Here is a 24,401-nt window from a genome sequence, read left to right on the forward strand (position 1 = left end):
CTGGGTCTGGCATGAAATTCACGCTGACAGTCTCAACAGAACTTCACAGAAGGTTATCGAACATTTTACTCCCTTCTTATGAACATGCGGATGAGTTTTCCCAACCCTTTATTACTTCTGAAACCCACAGCCCCATTACTGTCTTCCTCGCTGTCTGAGATGAGGGTTTGTCCTACTTCCACTGAAACTGTATCAGGTCTAGTTGCTTGAAACTTTCAGATTTTCTTCCCCTCTCCTTACTTCTGTACCTTAAAATTTTCTGTATCTTGGAAATGCCTATCAGATTGGCCAAAATTAAAGATATTGATAATAATAAGAGTTAGAGCTTTTAAAAAGGCATCTATTCACTGTTGGTGGGGGATATAAATGGCTTTGGCCCTTTTGAGGAAAGTACTTACCATCAAAAATTGGCAGTAATTATCAAAATTTAATAAGTATGTATGTTGTAACTCAGCAGTCCAATTTTAGAAATCTGTCCTACCAATCTACACCTGCCCAAGTAGACAAAATGTATATACAAGGATGTTTCTTGTTGTTTTTATTACTGTTCTAATTATTATAAGAATGAGAATGTCAGTACAAACTAAGATTGTCTGTAGGCCAGAAAATCCTAGACTCCTGTGTGTCCGCAGTCACGAAGATGTTTTAGATGAAGGTGGCAGATATTTTTTATTGCAATTTTTAGATTTTGTAGTACTTACTTGGGTATCAGGCACTACTCTTGGTATTTTTCATGTTATCTCATTCAGTCTTTGCAAATAACCGTTCAAGGAGTGGATTATCATCTTTGTTTTACAGATGAGGTATCTGAGGCTCAGGGAGTCAAGAAAGGTGCTCCAGGCCACATAGCTGCTACGTGGAGGAACCGTGTGATTTCATTCCTATACACAGCTCAGCCCACATGTGTTGATATCTTCAGTATTTCTAGAGAAGCAGCATTATTTTTAGTATCAGAAAATCAAAAATAGCTCTAATGTCCATTTTTTGACCTCTCTTGATTCTTTCCAATCCATCCTTTACATTATTATTTAATTAGTCCTTTAAACACATAGCCATGATTGGGTCACTCCACTGCTTGAATCTCTCAGTAACTTCCATTTACTTGAAGGGGGATATAGTGTAAACTCCATAGTTAGGCCTTCAAAACAAGTTGCCCCAGCCTCAGCCTGTCTTTCCCACCTAGTCTCCCACTCTTGTACTCTGACCTGTGCTCCAACCACACCAGATGATCCACTCACTTCTCTTTGAACATGCATTTTTATTTCCCTGTCCTGTACTTAAGTACTAACTTGAGTTCAACTCTGCGTTTCAATATACCCTAGCTGCAGGACCCTATACAAGTCACTTAATCTGACACTGTGCTATCCCATTTGCCTGTGGTTGTTTGGCTTAAATGGGATGATGTATATAAAGTGCTTAGTACCATCCTTGGCAGATAGTGATCTGTCAGTGGTGGCTGTATTAAAATAAAGCCTCGAAAAGTACAAGATGAGACTGGAACATCTTGTTATGCTAGAAAGTAAGAAAGTGCAATAAATGGGGGCGAAGGGAAAGCTCTTCCTTATGGGAGAATGCCAACATAGAAAAGGAATGATGGAGTTAGAAAATCATCACTTGATGCTAAAATGAGTGGGTGATAGTTTGATGAAAACCAGGATATTTTTACGTAGTCTCAATTTATCTCCCTACAATTTACCAGTTAATCATAAAGGGAAACATAGTAACTTTATAGTGGATAAACCTGGCAAACACCACTTTAGTGACTCCACATTAATAACATGATCAAAGTTAATGCCAATGTTGAGAAAACTAATATCCATGCTTCCTGATATGTTCTAGGAGGGGTAATATCATGCATTGATATTTGTTCCAGGAATACATAACCTGTATCACGAGAAGATATTAGATAAAACGCAAATTGAGGGTTTGCCCACAAAATAGCAGGTCTGTTCTCTTCTAAGATATCCAGATCAAGAAAGAAAGAAAATATTGAGGATCCCAGACTAAAGAGATGATTTCTGACGCATTGTGTAATCTTGACCTAGATCCTGGACTGGAAAAAAGTAGCTATAAAGAGTATTCTTGGTATAAATCACAAAATTTGCATAGGGAGTATAGATTAGGAAGTAGTATTTTTGTCAAAGTTAACAGTCCTGATATTGATAAAAAGTTTGAAATTGCATCAAGGTAAGCTTTTAAAAAATAAATGAAATCCACAGGTAAGGCATTGTGACCTAGGAAAAACTTCTTTAATAGGGCTTCATTTAGTAGCTACTATATGTTGTAATAGACAGTTTTTAATAGCCTTCCTAGACTAAAGATAATGAGAAGTTTTTACCACTCCTCAGGTTTCATGCTATAAGACTGTGGAACAAGATGAGAGAGAGAATATAATTTTTTCAAACTGATATAATCCAAGTTTATAGCTTTCTTCTGCTCTGACTTTGTCCAAAGCCATAATAGCATATTGAAAAAATTGTATAGATTACACATATTATCCTTTATTATTTCTAAGAACTGATTATTTAATGCTATTTGGTCTGCAGACAATTTGAGGTTCTAATCTCTGGCAAGGGCCATGAATGTAGCTTTTCTATGTTACCAAATTCAGATCTATCTGCTTCGACAGTCAGGTGGGTTAAGATGTTAACTTCTTATAAGAAATTAAGGAGCTTTTTGCAAAGTTTTAGATATTCCTGCAGGCATGCCAAGTGCTTTTATCAAGAAAAAAAGCCCTGGGTTCACTAGTAAAAGACGTAAATTGCTGCCCTTAAGTTCTATTCCATAAAATCTATCAGTGGTAATTTTAGCTTGGCACATCCTAAAAAAAAAATTTAAACCATTGTTTCCTATAACCATTAAATAAAACCTCAGTTGACATAGAATGTCTACTTTTGAGTTCTGTGACATTCTGATAAGACCTACACAATTTAATTGGGAAAAGCATGTAAGATAGCAAAATTCTGTGACCAAATATATAGAATTATTGGTTCTGAGTCACTTAAATATTTGAAAGACAGACTAGTCGATCTTAACGCAGTTTCTCTGAGAAAAACTAGCGAGCCCGACTGTCTGATGTGGCAGATCCTAGAAAGCACCTATAAAGCCATATCAGAAGGAAAAGAGCAACTCTGACATAACATACCAAACTACTGTCCCCGGGTCACGCTGCTCATGTTCATCATCTTTGTTCTCCCATTAATAAGATGTACAACTCCGGATAATTAATTTAACCTCTCTGGGTTTCACTTTTCGCTGGAGATTATCCTCTTTACTCTGGGGGTTATATGATTATTTTAATAGATCCTACTTCATAGCATTGTTTATTAGGATCAAACTCATCATGTCTAAATAGAGCAGGCACAAAATAAGTGCCCAGTATCTGTAGTTATTATTCTTTGTCTAGTCTCAGAAGCAGTGGGCTGTGTTAAGATACTTAAGGAGGGCAGACAAAATCCTTGTTTTATGTCACTGGATTCATATCTGTTAGGAGCCCTTTCCCAGTTTCCCTAAATATCTGGGTTTATTAACATGATGTTTCTATGCAGACATTAGTAGCTAGGAATGTATGTTGACAGTGCCACTTTGTTTTCATTGTATATCCCTTGAGACAAAAAGCTGAAGGCAGGCCAGGCGCGGTGGCTCACACCTATAATCCCAGCTCTCTGGGAGGCCAAGGTGGGAGGATCGTTTGAGCTCAGGAGTTCGAGACCAGCCTGAGCAAGAGCAAGACCTTGTCTCTACTAAAAAAATAGAAAGAAATTAGCTGAACAACTAAAAAATATATATAAATTAAAAAAAAATTAGCTGGGCATGGTAGCACATACCTGTAGTCCCAGCTACTCGGGAGGCTGAGGCAGGAGGATCGCTTGAGCCCAGGAGTTTGAGGTTGCTGTGAGCTAGGCTGACATCATGGCATTCTAGCCTGGGCAACAGAGGGAGACTCTGTCTCAAAAAAAAAAAAAAAAAAAAAGCTGAAGGCATATAAATAAAAACTCAATGATCTCATACTATTTCTGATAGTTTTCCTATAATAAAGAGAATTCAAAACAGCATTGGCTTAAAAAAATTAAAAGAAGTGCTTGGGCTTTCAATTTGTTATGGAAGAAATTGGCAGAGACTTTAGAAGGAATTTACAGAAATCTAATGGATCCATAATTTTGGCAGAAAAGTTATTCAGGGTAGATAAGTTGGCATGGGTCAAGAGCTCACCAGCCAAATTGGATCTTAAATAATTCTAGCAGTAGACAGTTTTTACACAGGTGTTTTACTCATCCTGTGGTTTTTAATACATCTTTTATATCTGCGGTCCCCCAAGCCCTCCCCCTCCCCGCAGACCAGTATTGGCCTGTTAGGAACCGAGCCGCACAGCAGGAGGTGAGTGGCCGGCAGAATCTAATGCTTGATGCCTGATCAGAGGTGGAGCTGAGGCGGTGATGCTAGCGCTAGGGAGCGGCTGCAAGTACAGATTACAATTAGTAGAGAGGTAGGACTGCACAATAAATGTAATGCACTTGAATCATCCCAAAAACATCTCGTCCCAATCCCTCAGTCTGTGGAAAAATTGTGTCCCATGAAACCACTGTCTTATGTGAAGAAATGTAACTTATGCCCAGTTGGAAAGAGGCCAGGGTATAAAAGGTAAGGGGAGTTTTCCTTGAGTTTAAAACTGAGGAAACACGTCTTCTCAGATGTCAGTGAGGACCTGGGTGTTCATGATGTCACTGATCATTTTGGTACCACTGATAACTCTAGCCCAGAATCTGCCGCATTCCTGAGTCTGATACTCTCTTTCCAGAGAATAAAAACTTTTAAATTCAACTCAAATTTAATAATGTCCCTGATGGTCTTTTCCATATTTTGTCTTGTTGTTTCACTGGCTGGCTGAGTTGTTTGTAGTTTCAAGGGCAAACCCCAACCTTTCCCTAGCACAGTGGCTGGATCTCTTGGTAAACAAAGAGGTGTAAAGACACCAGAGAGCAGTTTCAGCACATCCTTAGTGATCAAGAGATCTTGTTGAAAATGAAAACCCTCTGCTCTGTTTCACTCTTCTTAGGCTCTGAACCTCATTAGTTCAATTGTAAATACAAATGAGCTCTCAGGTAGCCATGCCGAGCAGGGGTGACAGCCAGGGAGAAGTGACCCAAATGCGTGGGGAGCGAGCGTGGCACCGGGTGCGTGCTGGGGAGGATAAAGTGCTGGCGTGGGCTCTCAGGGCACAGCTGTGGGACCTGCTCACAGAGTCAGTACTCACTAGTTTGTTTGTAAATAAACTTGCTAGGAACTTTTCCATTCAAAGTTATAATGCTACCCCCGGAATATGCTGAAATAAAAAAAATAAATTTAAAAAAACCAAGTTATAATGCTGTCTTAAAAGTATGTTCCATAAATTTTCTTTGAATCACAACTCTCTTGGCAAATCTGATAGCTGTGGACCCTTTCTTCTCAGGAGAATGCACGTATGCTTACATGTACTCAAAAAATTCTACATAATTTTGAAGAATTAACATGAAGTACTTTCAGGATGGTTCATGGAACCTCCTTTGAATGCTGTAAAACTGACCATAAAAACTTGATCTTCCCCTTCCATTAGGTCTCCAGTAGGCCCCTCTTGAACCTCCTACCAGTATATAATTCAACATCATGATGACGATTATGACAATGACTACCATTTATGGAAGTTTTATTACTTGTCAGACACTGAATTCTTCATATCCAGTAGTGAACTCTGGGTAGTCACTTCTAAGCCTGTTCTTCCCCCGTCCTTACCCATTTCAGGTGACACCCACTCCATTGCTTCAGTTGCTCAGGCATGCTGAATCCTTACCATTACTTGCTGTCACCTTCCTCCTGGGTATTCATCTCTTACCTTGTTTATTGCAAGTGATCTCCCTACTTCCATCCTTTCTATTCTCAACACAGCAGCCAGAGTCATTGATTCTATTAAAATGAAAGTCATATCATACCATTATCCTACTCAGAAACCCTCAAAGGCTTCCAGTTTAATTCGAAGTCAAAGATGAAATCCTTACGATACCCAGGGCGTCTGTGCCACACAATTCTAAACACAACTGTTAGGCCGGGCGCTGTGGCTCACGCCTGTAATCCTAGCACTCTGGGAGACCGAGGTGGGCGTCAGGAGTTAGAAACCAGCCTGAGCAAGAGCGAGACCCCGTCTCTACCATAGAAAGAAATTAATTGTCCAACTAAAAAAAATATATATATATAAAAAATTAGCCAGGCATGGTGGCGCATGCCTGTAGTCCCAGCTACTTGGGAGGCTGAGGCAGGAGGATCGCCTGAGCCCAGGAGTTTGAGGTTGCTGTGAGCTAGGCTGATGGCATGACACTCCAGCCTGGGCAACAGAGTGAGACTCTGTCTCAAAAAATAAAAAAGTAAACACAACTGTTCACATAGAACCAATGTGTTCTGTAGAACATGATGTACAGAATAGCCCCAATACAAGTTTGTAAGGCCCTATACAGTCTGCCCCACTGCCCTAACTCGGTTACTCTGTGACCTTGGCTCTCCTACTATTTTTCCTTCATTCACTCTGTTCTAGCCACTTGGCCCCCTTTCTCATACTCAGATACACCAGGCCTGCTCTGTCTAAGGATCTTTGCACTGGATGTTACTTCTGCCTGAAACAGTCTTCTCCCAAATATCTGCTTCGCTCACGTCCTTGCCCTTTTAAAGTATTTGCTCAAAAGATACCTTAGTGGGGCCTATACTAAGCACCCATATTTAAGTGCAATCTTCATCTCTACCGTGATACTCCCTGTCCCCTTCTTTCTGGACTGTTTTTTCCCCCATTGCAATCGTGACCTTCCAGTGTATTAATAGTATCTAATTTACTTATGTTTCTTTCTTCTCACTAGAATGCAAGCTTCCCTGGAATAGAGATTTTTTTTGTCTGTTTTGTCCAATGCTATGTGTGCAGTGCCTAGAAGAGTGGCTGGTATATAATAAGGGCTCATATTGTTGAATGAAATTAATATACCATAGAAAACATATTGTTTTTCTTTTTAAATATGGATTTAGATTCAGAGAGATTAAGCAACTTGCCCAAAGTCACACAATTGAGGCCAGGCACGGTGGCTCACACCTGTAATCCTAGCACTCTGGGAAGCTGAGGCGGGAGGATCGCTAAAGGTCAGGAGTTTGAGATCAGCCTGAGCAAGAATGAAACCCTGTCTCTACTAAAAAAATAGAAAGAAATTAGCCAGATAACTAAAATCTATATAGAAAAACTTAGCCGGGCATGGTGGCGCCTGTAGTCCCAGCTACTCAGGAGGCTGAGGAGGATTACTTGAGCCCAGAAGTTTGAGATCTCATGAGCTATAATTAGGCCACTGCAGCCTGTGAGTGATAGAGTGAAACCCTGTCTCTAAAAAACATTTAAAAAATAAAAAGAGTAATCAAGGCAGTATGGTATAAGACATAAATCAATGGAATAGAATAGAAACTTCTGGTATAGACCCACACTTATGTGGTCATTTGATTTTTGACAAATGTTCCAAAACAATTCAGTAGTGAAACAAGTCTGTTCATCAAATGGTGCTAGAACAATCAGATATCTGTATGGAAAAAGTGAATCTCAATGCTTACTTTGCTCTGTATACAAAAATTAATTCGAAACAGATAGGCTTACATGTGAAAGCTAAAGGTATATAGCTTTTAGAAGAAATCCTAGGAAAAATCTTTGACTTTTGTGGTAGGCAAAGATTCCTCAAGACTCTAACCAAAAACAAAGTTGGACTTAATCAGAATTAAACATTTTCTGTTCATTAAGAGATACCTTTAAGAAAATAAAATGCAAGTCACAAACTCAGAGATATATATCATACATGTCTTTGACAAAGGATTTGTATCCAAAATATATAAGAATGCAGCCAGACACGGTGGCTCATGCCTGTAATCCTACCACTCTGGGAGGCCGAGGCAGGAGAATCACTCAAGGTCAGGAGTTTGAGATCAGCTTGAGCAAGAGTGAGACCCCATCTCTATTAAAAATAGAAAGAAATTAGCTGGATAACTAAAAATATATAGAAAAAATTAGCTGGGCATGGTGGCACATGCCTGTAGTCCCAGCTACTTGGGAGGCTGAGGCAGAAGGATTGCTTGAGCCCAGGAGTCTGAGGTTGCTGTGAGCTAGGCTGACACCACGACACTCTAGCCCAGGCAACTGAGTGAGACTCTGCCTCAAAAAAAAAAAAAAAAAATATATATATATATATATATATATGAATGCCTTTGAATTAATAATTTAAAAAGAAACTCCTGGCATGGCACTGTGAGGAGCTCCATGTACATGCTCTGCAGGGAAACAACCATAGCTAACACAAGCTATTTTTTAAAACACAACCATTGAAGGCTAGGTATGATGATGGTTCATGCCTGTAATCCTAGTACTTTGGGAGGCCAAGACAGGAGAATCACTTGAGGCCAGGAGTTCAAGACCAGCTTGGGCAACATAGCAAGAACCCATCTACAAAAAATTAAGAAAATTAGGTAGGCGTGGGGGCATGTGCCTATACTGCTAGCTACTTGGGAGACTGAGGTGCAGGGATAGCTTGAGCCTAGGATTCAAGGTTGTAATGAGCTATGATCACACCCCTGTACTCCAGCCTGGGTAACAGTGCAAGATCTCATCTCCAAAAAAAAAGAAAAAAGACAGCTATTGAAAGTCTCTATAAAGTGTGCTAAGGGTGGCATATAGCAAAAAAAGAAATATTTATTCAAGAAAATCTAATAAACTAAATCTGAGTAAGAACAGTGAGAGTAGGTGGCACTTGAGCTGTGACTTCTCTCCTCTCCATAACAGAAGTGCCATTCAGGTGGGCGTGGCCAAGAAGTTGGGCTTCCTTTTTCCCCCCGGCTCCCAGTCAAGGGATGCATTATCTCACTAGGAGGGACAGGCCACCAGCATTTCTTATCCACCCCAGCTCCAAGTTACAGACGCTAAATTCCTGGTAAGTGAGGCTGGGAGGCTAGGGACTTCTTTCTTCTACCCATTCCCCATTCATAGGGCAGAAGGTCTGTCCCAGGCTCCGCAGGATCAGAATATAGAGCTCTGATCATCTTTGCCCCACTTTGCTTGTAGGGTGGAGGTTTCATGCCGATAGAGGCAAGCTGAGAAGACCATAGACTACCATCCTCACCCAGAAAGAACCCTGCCAATAAAGCATGGATATCACTCCATGAGAAATGGGCAGCTGTTCTCTTTAGCTCCAGAGCAATGGCTAGAGATATTTCCTTAGGGGGAGAAGCAGTTCATAATAACAGAGACCTTTGAAGCTCTCACCAAAACAGCTGACAATATTGGAAACAGAGTATGTGGCAAGTTCAAATCTAGGGGTACTTTTTTGGGGGGAAGAGATTTTGGTGGTAAGCAATTAAGAGGAAGCTGGTAGCCCCATTATTAGCAACAAGCTAAACTATTGGATATGGACAACTAAGAAAGGTCCTCCTGTGGTCAGAGAAAACTTCAAACACTGACCTCAAAAACTACTTCCACAAATGGGCCTGAATGTATTGTGTCAGACTGGAGTAATTTATACCCCAGAGTATTATCGAAAACAGTAAAGCACGTAGCCAGCAATTAGTGGAGCCAAACAGCTAGGCTTAATACCAGCAGAGGTAGACAGCCTAACAGATCAGGGAAAGAGAATGAAAAAGAGCCCTGCTAGAACCATTTTGCAAATGCCTGAGGCTGTGCCCTCCAAGGAGCAATATCAGAGGCTTCACACTGCAGATAAAATAGATTTTACTAAAATGGTCAAGCCAGGTTATTAAATAAAGAAAAAAATAACAATAAAAACAAACCAGGAGTCAGAGTGGAGGGCTGGAATCAAAGCATAACTTGAATCCACCAGAAAAAAAGAAGAGAACCAAAAATGGTCAGTAGGAAGGCTAATATAACAAACCATAAATATGTACTTGCTGTTCTTTCTTCTCTTAGCTTTTTTGAAAGACAAAATTATATAATATAAAGTAATTGTAGAAATGTATTGTTAGGTTTGTGACATATGTAGTTGTACTGTGTATAACAATAATAGCACAAAAGGAGGGAAGAAAGAATAGAGCTATATAGGATTAATGTTTCTATGTATCATTGAAATTAAGTTAGTATAAATCTGAGGCTGTTTTTGATAAGTTAATATTATGTGTAGAGCTGTAGAGCAACCACTAAGAAAATAACTCAAAAAAAGAAAGTGAGAATTCTTTAAAGGAATTAAAATGTTACACTAGAAAATAATCAGTTAATGGAAAAGAAAAGAGTAAAGGAAGACTAGAGGAACAAAAAATATGAGATATATAGAAAACAAAAAAGTAAAATGGCAGACATAAATCTTGCTATATCGATAATAACATTAAATGTGAATGGATTAAACATTTTAATCCAAAAGCAGAGATTTTCAGACTGAGAGGGGGAAGATCTAACTATATGCTGTTTACAGGAGGTACACTATAGAGTCAAAGAGACAAATACAATGGATTAAAAGGAAAAATGGCGAAAAAAGATAAATCATGGAAACAACCACAAGAAAGTTGGAGTGGTTATGCTAATATCAGACAAAATAGACATAAAAATGCTACTAGAGGTTAAAAAGTACACTTCATAATTATAAAAATGCCAATTTATCTTGAAGGTATAATAATTGTAAACATATATAGTCATTCCTCAGCATCTGTGGGGGATTGGTTCCAGGACACCCCAGGGACACCAAAATCTTCCAATATACAAGTTTATGTTACAAAATGGAGTAGTATTTGCATATAACTTATGTACATCTTCTCCTATACTTTAAAATCTCTAGATTATTTATAATACCTACTACAATGTAAATGCTACATAAATAGTTGTTACACTGTACTTTAAATTTTATGTCATTTTTTATTATAGTGTTATTTTTTATTGTTTTTTTTCCAAATATTTTTGATCCATGGTTGGTTGAGTCTGTCAATGTTGAACCCATGGATACAGAGGGCCGACTGCATGTACCTAACAACGTAGATCCAAAATATATGAACAAAAAACCTAAAGAAATGAAGGGAGAAATAGAGAATTCAATAATTATATCCCATTCTCAATAATGTAAGAAAATTCAGCAAGGAAATAGAAGACTTGAACAATAGTATAAATCACCTAGATATAACAGATATCTATATCTATATCTAAAGAGCAATTGCTCTTTAGAATAGATATTTTTCTCAAGTGCACATAGAACATTCTCTAGGGCAGACCATATGCCAGACCATTAAAATAACTTAATAACAAAAACCATATGATCTTCTCAACAGACATAGAAAAAGCATTTGCCAAAATTTAACACTCCTTCGTGATAAAAAAACGCTTATTAGTAGGGATTGAAGTGAATTTCTCAACCTAATAAAGCCGTCTATGAAAAATCCACAGCTAACATGATACTTAATGATGAAAGACTGAACGTTTTCCCTCTAAAATCAGAAACAGGGAAAGGATATTCATTCTCATAACTTTGTTCAAAATTGTGGGCAGGTAAAGGCCTTCAGATTAGGAAGAAAGAAGAAAAACTCTAAAGATGACAGGATCTTGTAAGTAGGAAGTCCTAAGGAATTCATTACATTACAATAATCCATACATTACAAAAATTACTAGAACAAGTTCAGGAAAATTGTAGGACATAAGATACAAAAATTAATTGTATTTCTGTATATTTGCAATGAACAATCTAAAATGAAATTAAGAAAACTATTTATGGTCAAAAAGAATAAAATACTTTGGAGTACTTTTAACAAAAGAAGTACAAAACTTATACTCTGAAAACTACAAACATTGTTGAAAGAATGAAAGAAGATCTAAATAAGTGGAAAGATATCCCATGTTCATGGATTGGAGGCAGCTGTATTCATCACTATATCACCAATATACTCCTGTGTTCGTCGACTTAAAATTATTAAGATGGCAATACTCCTCAAATTGATTTACAGATTTAACATAAGCTTTCTCAAAACTTTTTAGAAATTGACAAGTTGATCCTAAAATCCATATGGAAAATAAAGGGACCTAAAATAGCTAAAATAGTTTTGAAAAGGACGAACAAAATTGAAAAACTTATACTTCCTGATTTCAGAACTTACTACAAAGCTACAGTAATCTAGAAAGTGTGGCACTAGTATATAGATTGGTGGAATAGAATTGAGAATCCAGAAATCCTCACATTTACAGTTAGTTGATTTTTCAACAAAGGTGACAGCAAGGAAAGAACAGTCTTTCTACTAATGGTGCTGAGACAACTGGATAGCTACATGCAAAAGTATGAAGTTGGACCCATACCTCACAACATATACAAAAATTAACTCAAAAATGGATCAAATAATAAAGGTAAGAGCTAAAACTAGAAAAGTCTTAAAACATTAGGGTAAATTTTTGTGACATTGTTTTTGGCAGTGGTTTCTTAGATATGACACCAAAAGCACAAGCAACTAAATAAAATTAATAAATTAGAATTTCTAGGGTACAGTAGGGGATGAAAATGTTTTGTAGTTGATTATGGTCATGGTTGCACAACTCTGAATATACTAAAAACCATTGAATTTTACACTTCAAGTGAGTTAATTTCATGGTGTGTGATTTGTATCTCAAAAGAATAAACCAAAATGGGCGAAACCCCACACAAACATTTAATAGGTACACTTAAAAACACAAGATATAGAAATGTTTAATAAGTCATAGAAAGATGCTAAATAATATTGTTTAGGAATATGACAACTCAAGATCATGAAATACTATGACATGCCAAACAGCACAACAAAATTATGATGACTGAGAGTATCAAGTGCTACCTTTTAAAGATTCCTGCTAGCCTCTCATATCTCTGCCATTTATTATAGCACTTACCTCATAATGACACTCCCGGTGTCATAGCTTCTGCTGTTATATCCCTTTGGCAGCCTCGCTATCTACTTTACCCCTGCTATAGCCTGGACCCTTGGATAGAGTTTGCTGTTCACCTTGGAAAGTATACAACATATAACCACCCCCCAAATTAAAACAACTTATTGAATGTCAAATCTTTACCTTGGGCTGTCAGGTCAATCTGTTCTAAAAGTAGGAAGTAGGTCACTTGATGTTTTAGGTTTGTCTCCTAAAATTTGTAGTTGCTCTTTGCAATCTCCAAGTAAATGGAAAATAAAGCAATTTCTGTGTCCCAAGCAACAATAATTTATAAGTGGTTATTATACCTGTTTTACAGATAAAGAACTGAAGCTCAGAGAGGCTTAATTTGCTCAGTGCAAGACAGCAGTGGAGCCATTGTGTAGTGCAGGTCTATCAACTACGCAACCCTGGTTCTTTTTGACTATGTCATGGTGCATCTGAGATAGGAGTACGTTAACTTTTTTTTTTTTTTTAACAATAGACATTTTAAGTTTCAGCGTGATTTTTTCCAGAGACCCTATTTAATATATTTTCCAATATAAATAATTTGTGTTCAATTATTAATTAATGCAATAAGCATCTAGTGAGTGCTTACTTCATGTAGGTACTATGTTGGGTATGTAGTGGTGAATATATTGATCTTAACTTTAGCAGAGAAAGCAAGTATACAAATAAGCATTTGCAGTACAGTGAGATAACTGCAGTGATAGAAGTCTTTAATGAGCATGGTAGTAACATGAGGAAGTAATCAATTCTGCTGGAGGGGCCATAGAAGATGAAATGATCAAATTTAAGGCTGTGCAGGTGTGTCCGTTGATATGTGGGTGCCCATTTCTGTGTCATGACTGTCTATGGAAACTGTATCTGCATAAACACCAGTATTAGGTTTAAGTAAATAACTACTTTAAAGTAGAAAAAAATTCATTGTTAGTTTGCAGGAATGCTGTGTTCCTTTACACCTTTTTAATAATTAGCTTTGTGTTCAGATATAATTAAAACTCCTTGGCAAAATACAAAAGCCTTAAAAGGGAAATGCTTTTTTGCTGACACGTGGTTTGTAAATTACTTTGCGAAACAACTAGCTATTAGAATTCTTTAATTCTGTTGCATCTGCTTTTTGGAATTTAAAGTTAAGTGGGTAAGATAAAAGAAAAATTGGGGAGTTCAGGAAGAATTTGCTCTATTCTCTTATAAAATTGTGGTAAACTTAACAAGTGAATATACTTGAGATATATGCTTTTCAGATTTTTCAAGAGAAAAGTTTTAAACTGTATGATTATTTTCTAGAGTTAATTATTTCTCACTCATAAATATTTTGTGTTAATGTAGCAGTGGTTAGTTTCTGATGAAATTTTAAATTTTAAAATTTTTTTGCAACATTTATTTAGCAAAAAGTGTATTATTCCATAGAATTGAGCAGTTTCTAATATTAATTTGTATAGTTTTACCTAAAATAATGAAATAAGTTTTCAGTTTATCAATAAATGTTTTATTGGAGTCAATTATTAACATACTTGGTTGTTATTTTTTTAATTTACCAGCTCTCTTATTTATCTCTTGTTTGTTTATTATTAGTGTAACCTTTTGTCTCCTATGTCATTATTCCTGTTGGATAAAAAGGACAAATTGAAAGGGAAATGAGAATCTTTTAGTTTCAGAATCTGTGATTTGGCCAATTGCACTACTTTTACTTTAGGGCTAAATGGAGCAATAAGAAGGCTGCCTGCTGCCTAATGTAAATTTTTGTAAGTGTGCACAGACAATTCTGGAAAATAGGGAATCTGCCTGCAGGTCTTAAAAATAGTGACTGGAAACTATTATAAATGAAAGGCTGGGACTTCTGTGCTTTTTGTTTTGGTTTCCCAGGGGCTGATATTTTGGTACTCCAAAGTAAATTAAGTGTCCATCATAATATGGTAATGGCAGAGGTTTCTGAGATGCTATATTTGGGAAAATGTATTTAAATATATGTGGGTTTTATGTAATACTTTTAATAGCAATACTCTTAGCAAATTCATTTGGTAGACATTGTTTTATGAAATTATATTACTATATGAATCTTGTACTATATCTATATGAAACTATATACTCTATACTAAGAATTGTACAAAAAACAATATATTAAGATTTGTGCTTTATGGTTAATAAAGGAAATACCATCTTTCATTTATGAATACAAGTCAAAGAAAGAAAAAATATATTTCATTTTTAGATTATATAAATGGTGGAGAACTTTTTACTCATCTTTCTCAAAGAGAGCGTTTCACAGAGCATGAGGTGCAGATCTATGTTGGAGAGATTGTGCTTGCCCTCGAACATCTCCATAAGGTAAGACATTTCATCTTTGCAGTTTCTTTTTTTGAAAAATCTAGTAACTGAGGTAATGACAGAGCTAAAAGAGCTAATGTTTTTATATGTCATTGTCTTGGTGGAGACTGGGAAGACACATTTATAGAACATTGCCAATTTTCTCAATTTTAAAGTTCCCTTTTTAAAAGTCTACTTTCCTATTAATAGTTGCTAAGATGCAGATTAAAAAGACAGAATCTGAGCAGTTTTTGGCTTTCTTCATGAAAAATCTGAATGCTTATTTATTACAAAGTATCATTAGAATAAAAGCCTCTAATTCTTAAATAACCTATAAAATGAAACCATAATATTTGTTTTCTTAAGTGTGACTTACTCCATTGCAGACTCTGCCTGTATACATCTTCAGATATTTCCTGATTAGGCTGGTGAATGGGAATTATTTCCCACTTTTCCACTCTGGCTTGCTTTTCCATTTGTTTTGTTCCTGACACCCTCTCTTGTCCCCACCCTGTCCCTCCCCCTCCTCCTCCATTATCTTCATGTAGCACATACTCTGTTACTGTTATAAAAACTCTAAATGGAATTCATATTCATGGCTCTGTCTGAACTCTACAAAAATCAGTATAAACTTTTTTAATATTATCGGTCCAAGAATATTTGACTTTTTTTTCATAATGAGAAAACATTATTGTGGAAGCAAAGTCATTATATAGATTGGGTTTGTGTGTTTTTCCGTAGAGATAGAAAATACTCAAGTAATTTTTACCGAAGGTGTATGAGACCCGAAGGAGACCAATGTTAGAGTCACTAAATTAGAACAAATTCAGGTACATCATGAAGCCACTTTTCTTTGTTATGTTGTATGCAGGTCCTATACTAGCTTAAGATAAATAGAGATTAAAGTGCTGATTAAAGAGCATAGAAAAAAAGGGAGAGAATTGAAGGGAAAAGTAAGGAAGAAGGGTGAAGTTTCTAAAGGGGAAGGGAGATTAGAGTAGCAAGATGAAGCTAATAAATGAGAGAGGCTGTGAGAAAAGATGGTGGGAAGATATAAGGAAAAAAGTCAGTGATCAAGGAAAGGGTAGATCTAGCCCAAAATAGAGACAAGACTGGACAGGTCCAGGGAGATGGTTTAGAGCAGGAATCTTAAGAAGAGTAAATGAAAAATGTCTGAGGACAAGGAGAGAAAGTGAACAGGTGTTGAGGTTCCAGGCTTCCATACAGTGGAGAGAAAGGGAAGAGAGGAACAATAAAGTAGGAAGTGGAACTGAGGTCGTGGGACAGACGTGTGTTCTTCTTCTGATAGAATTTTCAGTAAGTGACAAGCTTTCTGCCTGTGGTTATTTTTGTGGTATATAAAGTAGTTAAGACATCTTTATAAAAGAAACAAATTGGACCCAGGAATAGGCTGCAAAGACCTTTGAAATTTATGATTAAGAGTATTAGATGTAATTCTTTACAATATAAAAACAATGGTAGAAATCATCATAAATGTGGGTAAAAACAAACAACATGCAAAGCCCTGATAAGTAAGCTAGAAATTTCAGTTTTTAATTTATGTGAAACTTTAATCCTGTTAATTATGTTTATTAAAGGAAAATCCACGAACATTTGTTATTATTTAAACAGTATGAAACACAGAAGTAGAGAACATAATGAATACTAGGCATAAATGTAATTGGTATGAAATAAAAGTAATATAGCAAATCAGATCTCAGTTAACGTTCTCTTAATATTACTATCCTAGAAATATAAGTATAACAGTAATACAGATAAGTACAAACCAAAGCCAGCAGTGTTAATCTTGATATAGTTACTAACACTGGGCTACATAGGAAGAGACAAAAATGAATCATTACTTGGAAGTGATGAGGTAAAACATAATAAATGATTTGTTCCTAATATCTTTTCCGAAGAGTTTGTTTAAAAAAAAAAAGTACTGGTTGTTAGATGCATGTAGTGCTTCAAGTCAAATGTCTGTTCAATGTACACTCTAGATGTTTTCATTCCTGTCTTGTAAAACACTGAAGCTCTTGGAGGAAAATTGCCTAGTGATTTTCTTTGTGTAATTTTGATTTCAATTTTAAGAGATTATTATAAACTTTTTCATATACTTAGTGTTGAGAAAAGCACTATTTCTAAGTTTAAAAATATTTAATTCAGACTGGCATACCTAAAAACATGAAACATAGAATACACATAGATCAAGCACCTCTTATATAACTTTGATTTATTGATGTTACATAGCTGAAGTAATAGCTGAAGTATTTTGCTATAAAACTTCCATGAAAAACCAAATAGATATAAATGTTATTTAATTGATTTAGTTTGATTATTTAGTACTGAAGTTCAACTAAAATTAACCTATAATCTTCAGTCTTTGTGTTTAAGAGCCTGTTATTCAACAAGACTTAATTAATTATCTATTTGACACATGGTACTGTGTAAATTACTGGATAAATGCATAAAAAGTGAAAAATAGAATTAGGGTATAGGTATATCAAGACAAACAGGAAATACCTAGAAAGTATAAGTCATTTATAGGTAAGTCCAATGTGCACACGGGTGCTATGGAATGAAAAGCAAGGAAATGACCAGGGTGGCATCTGGCCAGTTGGTAGAGCCTTCTGAAGCCATATGAAGTGATGCACAAGAATTGGCTAAGAAAGCACCTGATGATCAGCTGGAGAGAGAATGAAATAAGAAGAATAGAGACATGAAGAAACAGTAGTCAATAAGGAGGCCCTAAAGAAGCTGGTTTAGCAGGTGTAGACCCTTATTACTAAGAGAACAAAGACATAGTTGGAGAGGTCCAGGGAGCCCCCCAGATGAGCCCTGAGATGGAGGAATTTACCTTTGCCCTGACCAGTAACTAAGTAACCAGTCATAGGATTCTGAGAAGGGTGATGCTTTTTAAAAAAAAGGTAGATAAGAAAGACTGTCCTGATTCTTTTTTTGGAAATTATTTTTAAATGTCTATTTGTTTGTTTTTGCAGTTGGGGATTATATACCGTGACATTAAGCTTGAGAATATTCTTCTTGATTCTAATGGCCATGTGGTGCTGACAGATTTTGGTCTGAGTAAGGAGTTTGTGGCTGATGAAGTGAGTATAATATTTCAATTTAAAGTTAGTAATAACAATGTAAACAAGGATGAAATATTAGCTGTAGAATAAACATTTAACAGAATAGTGCCATGTGGTTCATGAACTTTTGTGAAGGTTTGCCCAGGGTAACATTTTGATGTGAATAACTGTAAAGATTTTTAATTTAAAATTACCATGGAATGAATAATCTTCTTAGAATTGAAGTAAACTTTTGATGGATATATCAGAATTCCCTGGTTTAAAAACATAACTATGCATTTAACGTTCCTAATAAAAAATGTTAAGTATAACTGAAAAACTAAATAGCTGTTTTGGCCCTTCAGGAGACTTATGGCTTAGATGATGGCCAATAAAGAATCACAAAACAAGGCACATATAGTTTACACTATACTTACAAAGTGCTATGAAGGCCCTTTGGATTCACTTCACAAGAATGACAAGTATCTACTAGATCCAATTCTTTAATAATCTTGCTGTTTTTTACTCAAAGTGAGTTAAAATATAGTAACCAATATGTGGATTTTAGATATGGAGGACTTTACATTGTCAGTATTAATTAGAACTTGTTTAATATTATAAATACATTTAATTTCATTGAAAATTATATATCTATTATAATTAAATGCTCTTTATGTAGCAGTTGTAATAAAAATTATATTATTACACTACTAGTTATTCAAGATAACTAAGTAAATTTGAATGCCAGTTTCATTTCTATCCAGTAAATTGTTGGTATAGAATATAGAGTCATAGTAAAATTTTCTGTAGTGAAGGACTTTGTCATAAAACATGTCATTCTTGGGTTCCAAGTTAGGTATATCTATTTTTTTTTTGAAGACAGAGCCTTCCTCTCTTGCCCGGGCTAGAGTGCCATGGCATCAACCTAGCTCACAGCAACCTCAAACTCCTGGGCTGAAACAATCCTTTTGCCTCAGCCTCCCGAGTAGCTGGGACTACAGGCATGTGCCACATGCCCAGCTAATTTTTTTTTTTTTTTTTTTTTTTTGAGACAGAGTCTCGCTTGTTGACCAGGCTAGAATGAGTGCCGTGGCGTCAGCCTAGCTCACAGCAACCTCAAACTCCTGGGCTCAAGCAATCCTTCTGCCTCAGCCTCCCGAGTAGCTGGGACTACAGGCATGTGCCACCATGCCCGGCTAATTTTATATATATTAGTTGGCCAATTAATTTCTTTCTCTTTATAGTAGAGACGGGGTCTTGCTCAGGCTGGTTTCGAACTCCTGACCTCGAGCAATCCGCCCGCCTCAGCCTCCCAGAGTGCTAGGATTACAGGCGTGAGCCACTGCGCCCGGCTTAATTTTTTTATATATATTTTTAGTTGTCCAGATAATTTCTTTTATTTTTAGTGGAGATGGGGTTTCGCTCTTGCTCAGGCTGGTCTCAAACTCCTGACCTTGAGCAATCCTCCCGTCTTGGCCTCCCAGAGTGCTAGGATTACAGGCATGAGCCACCATGCCCCGCCAGGCGTATCTATTTCTGATTGCTTTTTGGAATATTGCCAAAGCTGTCCTAGGCAAGTGAGAGATAAGTGTTGAAATTATAAAAATTAAAGATCCAATTTTTTGTCATGTCTATATTCGTTCAGTTCATTTATTCAATGAATATTTGTTGATCACCTCCACTATGCTAGGGTCTAGACAATATGATGGTAAATAAAATGGAAATGATCTCAGCCTTCATGAAGCTGTGAATGTAACAGATTGAATATGTTTATTGTTGCTTACTCATTAAACCCCACTAAAGTAAAAAGTAAAAGGGTAAAATAAGCATGTCTTCAAAAGAGAGAGGAGAAATAACAACCACATTTTGGAAGATGGACAGCAGAGAGACTAGTAATCATTTAGCATCCCTGATACATCCTAAGCAAATAATATGAGAAGCCTAAAAGCAGGTTGATTTGTACTTCTGACCTCCAAGAAAGGCTCAGGACTTGGAGGCAACAGATAGCCCTCAAAGTAGGAGTACAGGTGATGCAGAACCCAGCAGGATTGGTCAGAAGTCTGTATGAGAAACAGGTACCCAGATCCTATCTCTGCCCCTACCCATATAGGCAGCTGTGCCTTCTTCACCCTCTGGGAAGACTGGAAAGGTCTGTGGATTCTGGGACAGTGGGCACAGCTGAGGATGAGAGTACCACACAAAAATTAGCGGGCAAAGGACTCTGTGACTCCCTTGGCCTCTTTCTACGACTCTACTCTGGGCACAGTGGCTTCCCAGGCAGGAGTTGGGAGGGTTCCTCTCTGAGAAACCAAGAACAAAAAATCTACACATGCTGTCGGTTGGGGGTTTTGCCAGTGGACTTGACAAGCCCAGCCCGTGCCACAGTAGCATGTTTGTGATGTCATTATTTTTTTATATTTTCTAACTATATTTCAGTATAATTAATTTCCTCTGTACTAATATGTGTTTAAAAACATTAATCTGAGAAGGGGTCTGTAGGCTTTAATCGATTGCCACAGGGTCCTTAGCATATAGAGGTGTCACACTTTCCCTGTAGAGAGAGATTTGGTGATCACTTTTCCTCTTTCTGTGGAACCATTCACTCCATCGATATTTGTTGAGGGCTTTCTATGTGCTGAACAGTAGGCTAGGTTCTGGTAATACGATGAAAAGAATCACTTAATGAATGAATCCTCTGTTTATAGGTATGTGTAGCTGATCATTCAGCAGTAGGTGTAAACAGACTTTGGCCCTGGGGAACAGCAAATGTTAGAACACAGAACAGAAAAACTACACAAACAAAAATCACCATTGACCAGAGTTGTTAGGTATTGATACAGTAATATAAATTGTCATATATGCTGTGTGACTAGATCGGCTGGGGCACTCCTCACAAGAGAAGACTCCTGTGTTTCTGTTAGTCATGGGCAACAGCCACCCCTTAAGGGAATGAAGGAGATTCCAGGCCGGGCACGGAGGCTCACACCTGTAATCCTGGCACTCTGACAGGCCGAGGTGTACGATTGCTTGAGCTCGGGAGTTTGAGACCAGCCTGAGAAAGAGTGAGACCCTATGTCTACTAAAAAATAGAAAAATTAGGTGGGCATTGTGGCATGCAACTGTAGTCCCAGCTACTTGGGAGGCTAAGGCAGGAGGATCACTTGAGCTCAGGAGTTTGAGGTTGTAGTGAGCTACAATGACGTCACTGCATTCCACTCAAGGCAACAGAGTGAGACTCTGTCAGCAAAAAAAAAAAAGAGGAGGATTCCAGTCAGATATTGTAGTGTTTGAGTGCTTAGTTGTTTGGGTGCAAAAGTGAAATATTGGAGTTCAAGCTGAAGTAGAGAAGTAATTGCTGGGTGCCCTTATTATTCACTGAATACAACCTGGCCTGTTTAACATAATGATTAAGCTATATGGTTATATCTCTTTCATTTTTCCTCTTAGCCATAGAGGATATAGTATCATGCTAAGCTTCAGATTTAACTCTCAGGGCACAGGTAGGAATTTTCCTTTTCTGAATCCCCTAAAACTTGATCAATTGGTTCTTTGCTCCCCTGATTCTGTCAGCATCTGTTGAGCAAGTTTCCCTACCTAGACCTTTTTCATCTTAAAAACATTCCCGTGAAACCATTTGTTTTGATTCTTTTTTGGTTTCACATGCCAGCCCAGTTCACATGTATCAGAATATCATCCTTCTTCGAACAAATTTCTTTTTTCTCTTTTCCCACTCTGCCTCCTTGGTTTCCAAGATACATTTCTAACTGTCTCCTTTCCTCTTTAACCTCTTCCTCTTTGACCCTTTCTGTCACCATTTAAGCATTGCTTAGTTTCTCCTATCTTAAAATTTTTTAAAATGGACAAATGGATGGGACTAACTGATGAACAAATAAAAATATCTCAGAATCCCATATTCCCATCTAGCTGTTGTCTTGTTGTTCTTTCTATACATTGTCACTCACTCCTCAGTCTACTCCATGTGGCTTGCACCCCCTACCATTGACTGAAAGTGTTCTTGGCAATGTCACTGTTGACCTCCATTTTATTATAATATTAATACTTTTTAGTCCTTGTCTTACTTGACTGCCTAGTAGTGTTGAGCTAGAAATTGACTCTCACCTTGGCTCTGTGACACGACACTTCCCTGACTTTCCTTCTCTCTCTCTCTCTTTCTATCTCTTTCTCTCACTGTCTTTTACAGGCTCTTCCTTGTCTACCCAAGGGTTCCTCACAGCTCAATCCTAGGTATTCTTCTCTTTTTATGCTGTACTCTCTCTGTATATGCTGCTGATCCCCAAATACATGTGGCCAACCCTTACCTCTCTTCTGGGCTCAAGACCCAATATGCCCATACTGCATCTCCACTTGACTGTCTCACAGGCTTCTCAAACTAAACATCTCGGAAACTGAATTAATCTTCTCCTACTCAAGTCTGCTTCTCACAATTTTAGATATTGTAAATTATGATCTCATTTGTTCTGGAAAATGTAGTTATATTTAATTTTTAAGAATTTACTGTTTATATGTGTTTGATGTTTCTGTTCATGGTATAATACTCATCTCTGTGTATTCATTAATTTAATACAAAAAGTCTTTAGTACCTACTGTTGCCAGATATTATACCAGACTCTAGAAATATGGTGATGAAAATAAATTCCTTGCTCTCATGAGCCTGTATTCTAGAGGTATTTGTCAAATGTTCATACATTCTCCATTTCTAGATAAGAGTTTGCTTATTGATTTTCTTAGAAACTTTAAACATCCTTTTATATGATAATGAACACTTTATAAAATTTGATACTTTTACTGATATATTCCTGGAACAAACTTTACTCTCCATGATATATATATATATATATATATATTTTATACATTGATGAATTTTGTTTGCTTGTATTTTATTTAGAATTTTGTCTAAGTTGCCCTATAATTTTCCTTTATAATATTGCATTTGTCATTGGTACCAACATTATTATGACCATTGGACCAGGGTTATACTAACATCATGAAGTGGATTTGAAATAGTTATATAAAATAGAGATCCTTTTTCTCTAAAGGCTTGAGTGAATGCATTGCCAAAGCTTTCAGGGTCTATATTTTCTTTTTCTTTTTTCTCTTTTAGGTGAGTGTGAGTAGCTTTTCTAATACCGATTTAATTTTTAAGAAGTATTTATAGATAATATATCTTGTTCCATCTTTTTACTTTTAATCTTTGTCATTATGTTTTAGATGTAGTTTTTGTAAATAACATAGCTGGGTTTTTTTTAAACTAATAATATCAAAATTTTAATTTTTACCATGAAAGATTTATACAAAGTCAAAAGTAGAAAGCATGATACAATAAACTCCCATATATACATCAACATGCTTTCAGCAGTGAATCAGGATTTTGCCACATTTGATTTACCTTTTTTTTACTTCCTTAGTTAAGCATTTCATAGAAAATCCCAGACATCACACTGTTTCTCCCCCAAATGTTTCAGTATGCTTTTCTAAGAATTAGGAATGCTCTCATACATGACTGCCATTGCATTATCACATCTAACAGAGATAATATTCAGTTCATTATCAAATTTCCCTGATTGGCTAAAAAATAGCTTATAGCATCAGTTTTAAATAAGTTATATGGTTTTATGGTTTCAGGCATGAGAAATAATTCTGACAGGGCTTTTAACCAGGACTCATGCCATGTAAGTGATGGTCTGTCGTGTAGATTCTACCACTGCTTTGCATCTCTAGTGTATCTCAACCACTAATGTGTATTATTAACTTTCTTCTTTTGTCACTTGTCATGCTTGCTTGAAATCAAATCCCTTTTTTGTTTGTTTATTCAAGACTGAAAGAGCGTATTCCTTCTGTGGAACTATTGAATATATGGCACCAGATATTGTCAGAGGGGGCGATTCAGGACATGACAAGGTATGTTCTCTTTTTGATGCTTTTTAATATATTTCCATAAAATGTATAATAAGGATCCTAGTTAATAGCGTAGGTATAGTCTCTTCAACAGAGCCCTCATTCTGGTGTTGATCATCTCCATTTTTTTTTTCTCTTTTGGTTTATATGCCTAAACCCATTATGCTATCTAGTGTTTTGGAGGTAAA

General features: G+C 36.7%; 1 protein-coding gene across 2 annotated transcripts in view; it reads left to right on the forward strand.

The window, feature by feature from the left end:
- Window positions 1-24,401, forward strand: part of RPS6KA5 (ribosomal protein S6 kinase A5) — a 168,390-nt gene that overhangs the window by 84,682 nt on the left and 59,307 nt on the right. For both annotated transcript variants that reach the window (XM_012773942.3, XM_076003775.1), the window contains 3 exons: window positions 15,135-15,250; window positions 18,229-18,336; window positions 24,133-24,216. In XM_012773942.3, the coding sequence (XP_012629396.2) occupies window positions 15,135-15,250; window positions 18,229-18,336; window positions 24,133-24,216 (308 nt within the window). The remainder of the gene's footprint in view (window positions 1-15,134; window positions 15,251-18,228; window positions 18,337-24,132; window positions 24,217-24,401) is intronic.

This window comes from Microcebus murinus, chromosome 6 (genome assembly GCF_040939455.1).
Source record: "Microcebus murinus isolate Inina chromosome 6, M.murinus_Inina_mat1.0, whole genome shotgun sequence".
In the NCBI taxonomy this organism is placed as follows: Eukaryota; Metazoa; Chordata; class Mammalia; order Primates; family Cheirogaleidae; genus Microcebus; species Microcebus murinus.